The sequence below is a fragment of the Mobula birostris genome, chromosome 4, assembly GCF_030028105.1.
Source record: "Mobula birostris isolate sMobBir1 chromosome 4, sMobBir1.hap1, whole genome shotgun sequence".
In the NCBI taxonomy this organism is placed as follows: domain Eukaryota; kingdom Metazoa; phylum Chordata; class Chondrichthyes; order Myliobatiformes; family Myliobatidae; genus Mobula; species Mobula birostris.
The window spans coordinates 40,349,745-40,363,338 of NC_092373.1; the positions used below are offsets into that span (position 1 = coordinate 40,349,745).

Genomic DNA, 13,594 nt, shown 5'->3' on the forward strand with positions numbered 1-13,594 from the left:
AGATGAAGCCACACTCAGATTGGAGGAACAACACCTTATATTCCGTCTGGGTAGCCTCCAACCTGATGGCATGAACATCGACTTCTCTAACTTCCGCTAAGGCCCCACCTCCCCCTCGTACCCCATCTGTTACTTATTTTTATGCACACATTCTTTCTCTCACTCTCCTTTTTCTCCCTCTGTCCCTCTGAATATACCTCTTGCCCATCCTCTGGGTCGCCCCCCCCCTTGTCTTTCTTCCCGGACCTCCTGTCCCATGATCCTCTCGTATCTCCTTTTGCCTATCACCTGTCCAGCTCTTGGCTCTATCCCTCCCCCTCCTGTCTTCTCCTATCATTTTGGATCTCCCCCTCCCCCTCCAACTTTCAAATCCCTTACTCACTCTTCCTTCAGTTAGTCCTGACGAAGGGTCTCGGACTGAAACGTCGACTGCACCTCTTCCTACAGATGCTGCTTGGCCTGCTGCATTCACCAGCAACTTTGATGTGTGTTGCTTGAATTTCCAGCATCTGCAGAATTCCTGTTGTTTGGTATACTTATTCGTTACTTTCCCCAAGGGACCAAGGTCTTTATCGGAGCACTTAAATATGCCATCCTATCTTTTGTAAATAAGGGCGCCAAATATTCAAAAATGTTACATATTTATCTCTTAAATTATAAGTAATTTTTTCGAGTGGAATAGAACTAGCCATTTCATTATTCCAACGATTCATACTTAAATACGAATCAGATTTCCAAGTAACTGCTATAGTCTTCTTAGCTACTGCCAATGCAATTTTTATAAATTCTTTCTGATATTTATTCAATTTAAGTTTTGGCTTTATCCCTTCAATATCACCTAATAGAAATAATACAGGGTTATGTGGAAGTTGAGTTCCAGTAATTTGTTCCAATAAGACTGTTAAATTTATCCAAAAGGGTTGAATTTTAAAACAAGACCAAGTAGAATGTAAGAAAGTACCAATTTCTTGATTACACCGAAAGCATTTATCGGATAGATTTGAATTTAATCTATTTATTTTTTGTGGTGTAATATATAATTGGTGTAAAAAATTATATTGTACTAATCTAAGTCGAACATTTATTGTATTTGTCATACTGTCAAGAGAGAGTCTTGACCAATTTGTTTCATCAATATTAATATTCAGATCTGTTTCCCATTTTTGTTTTGACTTACGGATTCCTTGTTTAATTGTCTGTTTTTGAATCAAATTATACATACAAGAAATAAATTTTTTACTTTTCCCTTTTTGAATTAAAGTTTCAATTTCATTAGGTTTTGGCAAAAACATTGTTTGATCCAGCTTACCTTTTAAGTAAGCCCTTAATTGAAGGTAACAAAAGAAAGTGTTATTTGATATTTTATATTTATCCTTTAGTTGTTCAAATGACATCAATATACCTCGTTCATAACAATCTCCTATAAATTTAATCCCTTTTTGGTACCAATTATATAAAAGTTGATTGTCCATTGTAAAAGGAATAAGTCTGCTTTGGAACAAAGGTCTCCTTGCTAATAAAGATTTCTGTATTTCATTATCAACATTTATCTTATTCCATAGATCAATCAAATGTATTAATATAGGAGATTCTTTCTTTTCCCGTATCCATTTAGATTCCCATTTATATATAAAATCTTCAGGTCTATTTTCTCCTATCTTGTCTAATTCTATTTTAATCCATGCTGGTTTTCGATCATCGAAGAAGGATGCAATAAATCTAAGTTGATTTGCTTTATAATAATTCTTAAAGTTTGGAAGTTGTAACCCTCCTAATTCAAATTTACATGTCAATTTTTCCAATGATATTCTTGACATTTTACCTTTCCAAAGAAATTTTCTCACACATTTATTTAACTCTTGAAAAAATTTCTGTGGCAATTGTATTGGTAATGTTTGAAACAAATACTGTAATCTAGGAAATATGTTCATTTTTACAACATTGACTCTACCTACTAATGTTATTGGTAGTATCATCGATTTGTCAAGATCTTCTTGAATTTTTTTCAATAGTGGTAAATAATTAAATTTATATAAATTCTTTACATCATTATCAAGTCTTATACCTAAAATACTTTATACCATTTACCGGCCATCTAAATTGGGTTGCTAACCGACATTGACTATAGACTCCTTTAGTAAGAGGTAAAATTTCACTTTTATCCCAATTTATTTTATAACCTGATACCTTCCCATATTCATCTGAATCTAGAAGATAATTTATGTAACGAATGTTGTGGGTTTGTTAAGTAAATCAAAACATCATCGGCAAAAAGATTAATTTTATATTCTTCCTGATTAACTCTAAAACCCATAATATCTGGATCAATTCTGATTAGTTCTGCTAATGGCTCTATCGCCAGTAGAAATAAAGCAGGTGATAATGGACAACCTTGTCTAGTTGATCTTTTTAACTGGAATGGTGTTGAAATTTGAGAGTTTGTCACTACTTTAGCCTTCGGTTTAGAATTTAAAATTTTAATCCAATTTATAAAAGATGTTCCAAACCCATATTTTTCTAATACTTTAAATAAAAAATCCCATTCTAATCTATCAAGTGCTTTTTCTGCATCCAAGGCTACTACTATACTCTTCTCGTCCCTTTTTTGTGCCAAATGAATTATACTGAGTAGCCGAGAATTTTATAATTCCCTTACTTTGCCACCTCTCATACCTTTTGAGGGAAAATACCTAGCCTGTTCATTCCTTCTTGACTCTAGGACCACCTTATTATTAGTTCTTAAATTGGAACTAAGATTTTAGATTCTGTCTTCTGCTTGACACCTGTGTACATACTGGTGGATGGTTCAAGTAAGACATTTAGAAGTGACATAAAAGTGAAAATGATTAAAAGGAGGGAAATAAACATCCTCGCCTTTTCGAATTGTACTTGTATTTCGTTTAGGTATGCAGGGTTTTGTTAGTTTCAGTCCTGGATACCAGTTGCTAAATTATTCTGTACATTTACTTGACTAGCATTTGGGCTTTGGAATAAGGGAAGGAGGGCTATCTGATTGCACTGATTTTTGATACAATGAAACAGAATGGTGTTTTGAACTGCATAATTAGCTCATTTTTTAAAAAAACAATTTCAAGGAAAAAGCAAATTGTTATTTAATTATGCAAAGAATTCAGTTTGGTTCTTATTTATTATCCAAAGCATTAACATTGAACATGTTCATCTGTAGGGTTTCTAGGTACTTTCTGTACAGCACTTTTCACATCATTTGCCATTCAAGGGAAGCCTATTGCTCAGTGGGGATGGAGGATGATGGAGCTGATGCCAACTGCAGAACAATACTGTGAAAGGAAGATGAAACACTTTTCAGGTAATCTCCAATTTCATTTCTTAAATCAAATTCAACATATTTCTACAATACATTTTATAAACCCAACTAAAATAAATCAAAAGTGTTACAAAAATAAGCATTGTGAAAACATCTTGCTACTTACTTTGCATTCAAGAACACTGAGATTACTAACAGCTCTCTGTTTTAAAATCTCATAATTTGACTCATCTACTTATGTTTTCATAAATAAAGAAATAGATATGGATTTAACACCAATTTAAAATTCATGTATTGTACATATACACACAATTTAGTTATGCTCTGGTCATGCCAGTAGGTCATCTCTGTATTTTTATGGCAAGTGTGTTCATGCTCTGTGTAATATACTTCCCAGGACTTATTCAGTCCATCAGGTCCAGGTCAGCTGTCAGAGCATTCCCTTCAATTGCAGCTACCCCTCCTCCCCCCTCTATCTTCCTGTAAGCAAATCTCCCTCATATATCCATCAATTCTGCCTAAATCTCAAGCTACCCTTTCCACACTTTCGGAGGAAACTGGTGCATCAGATAATGAGAGGCATTGATTGTGTGGATAGCCAGAGGCTTTTTCCCCAGGCTGAAATGGCTAACACGAGGGGGCATGGTTTTAAGGTGCTTGTAAGTAAGTATAGAGGGGATGTCAGGGATACGTTTTTCACACAGAGAGTGGTGGGTACGTGGAATCCACTGTTGGCGGTGGTGGTGGAAGTGAATCCAATAGGGTCTTTTAAGAGACTCTTAGATAGGTACATGGAGCTTAGAAAAACTACAGGGCTATGCAGTAGGGAAATTCTAAGCAGTTTCATGGTCGGCTCAACATTGTGGGCTGAAGGGCCTGTAATGTGCTGTGGATTTCTATGTTTTATGTTCTACGTTCTATCCAGAGGAAAATCAAGCATCAGAATCCGAATCAGGTTTATTATCACTGGCATGTGACGTGAAATTTGTTAACTTAGCAGCAGCAGTTCAATGCAATACATAATCTAGCAGAGAGAGAAAAACGAATAATAATAATAAATAAAATAAAACATAATAATAAATAAACAAACAAATCAATTACATGTATTGAATAGATTATTAAAAATGTACAAAAACAGAAATACTGTATATTAAAGAAGTGAGGTAGTGTCCAAAGCTTCAAAGTCCAATCTGATTCCAACAGTCAACTCATGGCCCTTCCTTTCCCTTTAGCACTAGCTTTCTGAGTCTTTCCTACTGCTTCTTAATGAAGTGCAAACTCGAAAACCTTTTAGTAACAAGAGTAAAGAGTACAAGATCAAGGAATTCACAATGCGTCTTCATGAAAAAGCAATGCTCTGACAATTGGAGTATTGCTCTTGATGCTACAGCTTAGTAAAGATTTTAGTAAAGGCTTTGGTCAGGATATGGTGGAGAGGTTTACCAAAATAATTGCAGGAATGAGTGATTGCAGTTACAGGGACAGACGGGAGAAGTTGAGTTATTCTCTTTGGAACAGGAGGAATATATAATCTGATGGATATGTTTAAAATCATGAAGAGCATAGACAGAGTAGATAAAGAGAAACTATTCTCATTCACAAAGGGGTCAGGAAACGAGGAGAAAGCATGTTGGTGATTGTTCTCATATCACTTTTGGTTCCCTTGCTAATTCCTTTTTGCACAATTGATGGTTAGAATATGGGGGTACACTACGAGTGAGAGTGAAGCCACATTCAGTTGTAGTCTACAGCAGGGAGCTGGAAGGAATAGATTTGCGGAGCTGTGGAGGATTGGACTACCTTCGCTGATTTTGCTTAGAATCAGTACAGACATGATAGGCTGAATGGCATCCCTCCATCATGTGGCCATTCAGGGATTCATTATTTAATTTTAGTATTAGACTTTCTTGCATGCTTCACTTTTACAAAGCCCTTGTGACCCATAAAGCCCGTGGTAAGAATGCTGCCACAGAGCGAAGGCTGCTGCTGTCTGAATAAATATCCATGACATAGAAGAGAACTGATGCCTGTAAAGATTGGCAATTATGTCTATAAGATATAATATTGTTAATTCATCCCTGTTAACAATGGAAACTTAAATAGAAATCATAAGTGTTGATATAACTAAAAAGGTTTATTAAATAATATTTTCATAGCTATTCCTGTAAAAGCTGAGTGATGGCTAACAGAGTATGTGACTGATCATTTTACTGGCCACAAGTATTAGCTCTCTTTCACTCTGTGTGTGAAGGGCTAGAAGGTTAAAAAAAAAGTGTCCAAATACCAACCTTCATAGAGCAAAAACACTGGCCTTTGATTTCTTACTTCATTCTCATTTTTGTTGTTCGAAAGACATTGGGAAATGTTATGCCATATTGAGTTGGTTTGGTATTGTTGGCTCAGCTCCTGAAGGGCTGAGATGGAACATTCCAAGTTCAGTCAGTCCTGCTGCAGCTTTTGGACATGACTTGCGTTCATCACAGAAGGGTGGTGGGATTTTAGAGCTAAGTTAATATAGGTCCTATGTACTATGTGTTGTAATGGAACAGTGGTATAATGATAGAACTGTGTTAAAAATAATACCATGCTGCTTATAAGCTATCCTATTCCAGAACAAAACATGTATAACAATAATAGCTATTGAGGAAAAATTAGGAGAGAGAACTTAGAAATAAATTTGAAGAAATGTAAAAGATAGCAAGACAATTATATTTGGGAAGAAAAATCCAGAAAGCAGAGAGAAATCCAAAAGCTGTGTCGGTAATGATGGGGCAGAGAGGAATAAGTAGAGGGTGTGTGAAGAATGTAAAGTATAATCAATATCTCTTTATCCAGGTCTGAATTTCCAAGTTGTTGCTATGTACACATTCTAAATGTGGTTTGCATGTTTATATGTGTTCATCTTTATAGATTACCGTGAGAATTTGTTCTCTTTTGAAACCAAATGGCAATTGTACCTTCAGCAGAGAGGAATTGAGAAAAATGGAAGTGATAAGGCAATTTTTCCTAAAACCTATAATATTGAAGAACGAAACAAGGTAAAATGAGGGTGAAATATGTTTGTAAGAAGAAGCATCTATCCCTAATATTAAAAGAAATTTAATAATACAGCTGCCCAAATTCCTATATATTTGAGTATTGAATTTGACAGCTGGAAACCAGATTTTGCAGTGTTTCATGTTTCCCTAGCTTAAAACTGTCCTCGTATTCATTGTAATATCAAACCCTATACATAGATTTTTTTTTAGTTTGAATGTAAATGTTTGCAGCACTATTACCCCAGGGTGTCCCAACCGTAGACCGATACTATTAAGCAAGGGGTGCATGGACCCCAGGTGGGGAAACCCTGTACCCCAGTTCAGGAAGGCATCCAGTGGTATCTACAATTGTTATAAAATAACAATGGGGTTATAAAATAGTCCCATGAATTTTCTCAGTCCTATTTTACCTCTGTGTAAGTTTATTATTGTTTGACTTTTGCTGGGAATAAGTTAAAACAATTATCCATTTGTAAGGTCTGTGAAGCAATTAGGTTCATCAAAAATTCCAGGAATTATAGAATAGAAAAATTCATTTGAAATGATAAAGGCACTAATTGTGTAGTATGAAAGGTGTCCAAGATATAAACACACTAAACTATTTATAAACTTATTAGTCAGTGTAACTATGTGAAAAAGATATTAAAAGAAAAGCTGTCAGATACAACCATTTACTTGTAATGAATCAAGTTGGAAATATTATACATAACTGATAAAAAGGTTTATTTGTGAAAAATTATTGGCAATGTTAGTACCCAGAACCTTCCTTTTTAGATTTCAATGACTACATAAGTGAATAAATTATGGCTTTGTCAAAAAATTCTGCACTTTTTATTGATAGCCCCACTTTTTTTGACTCTGAAAAATGACCAGTGCAATCATAAACCTCAATTAAACCTATGGCATTGCCCATATAAGGTAGAAACAAAGAGACCTGAAAAAGAGAAGTATTTAATTAGATAACTAATTTGTTATATTACAATATAGATCTGCACACATGTGAATTATCTCTGAATAAGTAACTTCATGATAGATCAAATATCTGAATTCTCCTTGAGGGAATGAAAGATGATAATTGCAAAGGAATCTTAGTCCTCTGAATTATTCGAGTAACCAATCATTTCTGTTAAATGTGATTTATCATCCGACCTGCAGGTCTTGAACCTACATCTATTTTCTCTCGCCCGAAGCATGACTGGATATATCAATAATTTTCAAGTAGCTTGTTATGTCTAAGTGCAATAATATGTCAACTGCTTTTCTCAATGCCAGAATTAGAACATGCTTCATACTGTCACAAGAATATGAAACCTTACATGGTAGCAAGATGATGGATAGATTTATGCTAGTCCCTTTAAGGATCTTGCTCTTTGCACTGAATTCGAAATGTCTTTATAAAATATATATAGTTGGTTTCAATAGTTTTTGCTCTGACAGGAGCTATTGTAATAAATATAAGTGTCAGTGCATCCAAACACAACAGCGGCTCCTTTTCTCAAAATTTATGAGGGTGATTTTCTATAAGTAATGGAATGTAAAACTTCAAATAAATATTCTTTCATAAAGTAATTGCTGGTCAGCAAAAATTGTACTATGGAGGATCTTTAATATTGTAAGCATTACAAGAGATTATATTCAATTGGAGGAGGAAACTGATGCCACAGAAGTTATCACTGCATGCTCTGGAGAATCAGAGGAAGGCTTAGAAGCACAGTCAATTTGTCCAAGAACCAAACTAAAATAGGAATGTATCTGTGGATATTAGGGTATGAGAGCCATATACAATATCAGCAAGCCATGGCCATCAGGGAAATGAGTAAGGAGGAGATTAAGGGAGGAACTTGTGCTTAAACTGCACTTTAGTTACTTATATCGACTACTCTGGCAGCACCTTCCAAATTTGCAAACTCTAATACAGAGTAGAACGAGGGCAGCAGGTGCATGGAAATACCAACACCTGATGGCCCCTCTTCAAGTCCCAAAATACCCTGACATATCTTCATCGCTGCTCTCTAAAAGGCAATGATGTATTGGGAGTAAGTGCTAGTATTGGCAGTAAGACAAAGATCCCAGAAATAAATATAAATAAAGTGTGGGTTTCTTGGCTAGAAATTCCACAAAATTCAAAAACCTGTTTAAACATGATTGAGCTTCTTCCCCCATGATTTCTAAATAGTCTATGAACCCATAAATACTATGTCATTATTTGCCTTTTGCACTATTCATCTGTTTTTGTAACTTACAGTAAATGTTATGTCTTGCATCGTATTGCTGCTGCAGAACAACAAACTTCACGACATATGTCAGTGTTAATAAACCTGAAACTGGTATGGGCAGATATTCTTCCTACTGTAGCATGGAATATTGTACTTTATTTTGAATCTAAAATTTGAACATTCATTGCAATACTACAGTGATAAAATGGCATGAAAATATTCCTGACTTCTTCACTCCCTAGCTCTCAAATATATTGAACAAGGGACCCTTCAAAATAACAAGTATTTTTACATAGAACACCGAGCTTTATTATCAAAAATCATTATGAAAAAGCTAACAAAGAATCAATGCTGAATTGAAAGTGATTTTGTCTCTATCTTTTGATTTGTGAACATTTTTGTTTGCACCAAAACTTGCTCACCATAGAAGCATCAGGAAGAAAACAATGAAAGATGTAAGATTTATTATTCTTCTGTTGTCACAGCATTTATGTGTTTTGTGCGGTCCAGTCTCCATATGCTTCCATTAATACTGCCAATGACTAATCCTTACTTAAGTTAAAATAATTCTATAAGATTAAGATATTTCTGTCAACTAAGATCTCCTTTAAAACCGAACTACACTGAGGATCAATGGAAATATTATTGATCAAATTCCAGGCTTCTTCTGAATGGGCAACATAGAAGCATCATCATCGGCCTTTGTGTCGCTGGGATTTTGATATAGGTTCCCAACTCCCTGGTTGAAAGTAGACACAGTTACCTGGCATTAACAATGTTGGGCTCAGCTGCATTGCCAAACAATTTGCTAATGTTAAGAACAGTCCCACTGATGAAATATGACATTTCTCCAGCATAATTTTCTGCTATCATGAATGAAGGAAATGAAAAGAAAGTAAGACTGTTCAATCTAATTTAGAGATGGATTATAGATCCTAGATGGGTTTTGCATGAGTAGCTGAGTTGCTTGCAGGTTCATTCATAATGGAAGGGATATGTCCAAGTGACCTTAAAGCCGTTGAGTTTTATAAAACTTTTCTAAGTTAATTATCTTTGTCCAATTAAAAAAGATGGTGCTTTGGATTTTTCAGGTGTAGTAAGTTTGTTTATTTCTTGGCTAACCTTTCACCCTCAGATAAAGCATACATTTCCCTCTGTGCCATATCTTGTAGTCAGCAGTGAAATTTTAGCTCTCACCAGTGAGCTTAAAGATACACTCAGCATCCACTTTATTAGGTACCCTCAGATCCTAACAAAGTGACTACTGAGTGAGTATACGTTACTGGTCTTCTGCTACTATAGTCTACTCACTTCAAGGTTTGATTTGTGCAATCAGAGATGCTCTTCCTTACACCATTGTTGAAAAGTGTGATTATTGAAGTTACTCTCACTTTCCTGTCAGTGTGAACCAAGCCATTCTCCTCTGATCGCTCTCATTAACAAGACATTTTTGCCCACAGAACTGCCACTCACTGGATTTTTTTTGATTTTTGCACCATTCATTGTAAACTCTAGAGGCTGTTTGTGCATGAAAATCTCAGATCAACAGTTTCCTGCCATACTCAAACTATCCCATCTGGCACAAACTAACATTACATGGTCAAAATCACTTAGATCACATTTCTTCCCCATTCTGATGTTTGGCCTGAACAACAACTGAACCTCTTGACCATGTCTGGAAGCTTTTATGCATTGAGTTGATACTAATTAGATATTTGCAATAATAGCTGGTGTACCAAATAGAGTGGTCACTGAGTGTACAGTACTGTGCATACCCCTGAGATACAACGATTGCTGAGTCATGGGTTTGCCGACATTAATTTCATTCTGGTGTCAATACAATGATTCTCTGGTGTCAAGCAACAGTGATTTAATCAAGGAAATTGAACAGCTACTGTAGATAATTCTCTGACAGCATGTTATCATTGACAGCAACTTTCTGCATTTATCTACACAGGTGTAGACTTCATAACTTGTTGTTAGTTTCACAGTATATTAATATGAAGAGTGACAGTTTCACTATTGTTGCAGTTACAAAGTCAGGAAGCCATGTTTGCTTGTATGATTGTAGTCAGAAATAGACCATAAGACATAGAAGCCAAATTAGGCCATTTGGCACATCAAGTTTGCTCCACCACATGGCATCCACACTATGGGCAATTAACAGTGGCCAGTTGACATTCCAATCTGCATGTCTTTGGGGTGCGGGAGCAAACAGTGGATGGAGCTTGGAAGTTCTCTCTCACCTTTGTTTTCAAATACCATAACACATAGGAGCACAATAAGGCTATTTGGCCCATCAAGGCTACTCCACTATGCCATCATGGCTGGTTTATTATCCCCCTCAACCCCATTCTCCTGCCTTCTCCCAATATCAACCTTCATTTTAAATATATCCAATGACATGGCCTGTATAGCCATCTGTGGCAATGAATTCCACAGATCCTCCTCCCTCTGGATAAAGAAATTCCTCCTCATCTTTGTTCTAAAGGGAGGTCCTTTTATTCTGAGGCTCTTCCCTTTTGTCCCAGACTCCTCTGCTATAGGAAACATCCACTCCACTTCCATTCTATGTTTCAACGGGATACCCTTCATTCTTTAAACTCCACCGAGTACAATCTCAGAACCATTAAACTCTCCTCATTCGTTAATCCTTTCTTTCCTGGGTTCACTCTTGTGAATCTCCTCTGGATGCTCTCCAATGCCAGCACATCCCTTCTGAGAGAAGGGGTGCAAAACTGCTCACAACACTTAAAATGTGGTCTTACAAAGCCTTAGCAGTACATTCTTGCTTTGATATTCTAGTCTTCTTGAAATGAATGCTAACATTGCACTTGCCTTACGGACCAACAACTCAACCTGCAAGTTAACCTTTAGAGAATTCTGCACAAGGACTCTCAACTCTCTTTGCACCTCTGATTTCTGAATTTGCTTCCCATTTAGAAATTAGTCTATGCCTTTATTCCTTCTGACAAAGTGTTTGACCATACACTTCCCTACACCGTATTCCATCTGCCACTTCTTTGTCCTTTCTTATTATCTGTCCAAGTCCTGCTTCCTCAACACTACCTGTCATCTTTATCATCAATAATCATTAAATAAGGCAGTAGGCAAATACAAATTATTTAAACATTTCAAAATATATCTCTAAAATTCTTACATATTGTCTATTTGTATTTTGAAAAATAATTGGCTTTGCTAGATGAGCCAAAATATCCTTTTCTTCCATCTTAACTAAAAATAATTTTGAAAAAAAGTATTGCATTCCCCCAAACATATCATACAGGTCATTGTTCTGAGTGTGAGTTAATTCACATTACTTGTTCATTGCAATAATGTTATCAATATATCCTAAATATTAGGTCATTAAATGTAATTAAATGTTTAATTATCTTTTTAATATATTATGTTTTGATAGTTTGATTGTTAGAGGTTTTGAATGTTTCTGAACATAAGCTAGAAAATGCTCCTCTGGTTTTTATGCACAGAGATACAATTTACACATGTAAGGCCCTTTTTAGCTCAGAACTTCCTTCAAGGTTCAAAGTAAATTTATTATCAAAGTACATACAGTAAATGTCACCATTTACTACCCCGAGATTCATTTTCTTGCATTTCGGGCAATCACAGCAGAACAAGGAAATGTAACAGGATCAATGAAAAATGCCACACATCAAAGACAGACAAACAACCAATGTGCAAAAGAAGACAAACTGCGTAAATACAAAAAAAAAACAAATAATGATAAATGAAGAGAACAAAAATAATACTGGGGATAGGAGTAGTGGAGTTCTTGAAAGTGAATTCATGGGGGGGGGGGTGTTGCCAAATCAGGCCGGTATTGAGGTGGGTGATGTCATCCATGCTGGGAAACATGGAGAGCGTGGTTACTAGCAGGAAATCTGAGCCAATGTACTCTGCAAGAAATTAGATTTGTGCAATGGCAGTAGCTTTTCAAGCAGTGTATGCTGACATCAATATAGACGTGAGGCAGGTTAATCAGAACATGAGCAGAACATTGTGACTTGGCTGATGGCTGGTGAATGAGAGTACATTTCTAAAAACGGACATAAAACACAGAGGTATGAGGTGTATGAATAGCTACAACCTTCACTCACTTCCAAACAACATTCATATCACAGCCTGTCTTACCCCCTCTGACAAGGGTTGATTATTTTATGGGGCACACTATTTTTAAACTTGTAAATTGCAAGGCTAAAGTTACCAACGCTATTAAATATACTACAAAAATACATAAATATGTTTTTGCTGGTACTTTGTAGCACTTCAAAGCTTTAAAAGCAATTTAAAATTAGCTTCCTTTCTCCCTTCCTTAGCTGTTGTAACTGCAGATGTTCACGCCTCTTGAGTGCTGAAAGCACAGACCACAAGTGGATAAATACAGGGGAGTTTCACAACTACAAAGTAACATGTGAACATTGAGTTGTGAACAAGGGAAGGGCACCCTACTTGATTTCCATACCCAAAAACTAACCCAGGGAATTAGGGCTTCACTGGAGATCAGATGCTGCTGTTCACTAATCATCCCGGTGTAGAAACTTGAGTCACTGCCAAATGAGCATACCGTTCTGATGCAGTGCATGGCTTGTGTGCCCAGTGAGATCTGATGTACTGTGAGATGAATGAGTTTATTAAGCTAAATTTACAGTGAATAGATTAATTGAAAAAAACGTTAAGCTATTCAAACAGGCAGGAAAGTTAGGCTATCAAGGGTGTTTTTACTACACATGGGAGTGAAGAGAGAGATATCATTTAAAAAGTGTACTTATTTGTTTATTTAGAGATACAACGTTGAACAGGCCCTTCTGTTCCAACAAGCCACACTGTCCAGCAACCTTGTTATTTAACTCTAGCCTAACCACAGGATAATTTGCAATTTACAATTAACCTATTAACTGGTATGTCTTTGGACTGTGGGGGGAAACTAGAACACCTGGAGGAGACCCATGAGGCTCACGGGGAGAACATATAAACTGCTTACAGACGGTGCTGGAATTGAACTCAGAACGCTGTAAATGCCTGAGCTATAATCG

General features: G+C 36.1%; 2 protein-coding genes across 6 annotated transcripts in view; one reads left to right on the forward strand and one right to left on the reverse strand.

Annotated features, from left to right (window-relative positions):
* The window catches only part of LOC140196285 (uncharacterized), a 32,375-nt gene that overhangs the window by 10,875 nt on the left and 7,906 nt on the right, over window positions 1-13,594 (forward strand). The window contains exons 4-5 of the mRNA XM_072255219.1: window positions 3,188-3,328; window positions 6,197-6,324. Coding sequence (XP_072111320.1) covers window positions 3,188-3,328; window positions 6,197-6,324 — 269 coding nt within the window. The remainder of the gene's footprint in view (window positions 1-3,187; window positions 3,329-6,196; window positions 6,325-13,594) is intronic.
* mccc1 (methylcrotonyl-CoA carboxylase subunit) overlaps window positions 3,154-13,594 on the reverse strand; it is a 118,886-nt gene continuing 108,445 nt past the window's right edge. For all 5 annotated transcript variants that reach the window (XM_072255225.1, XM_072255221.1, XM_072255222.1 and 2 more), the window contains one exon: window positions 3,154-3,299. In XM_072255225.1, coding sequence (XP_072111326.1) covers window positions 3,252-3,299 — 48 coding nt within the window. In that variant the 3' untranslated portion in view covers window positions 3,154-3,251. The remainder of the gene's footprint in view (window positions 3,300-13,594) is intronic.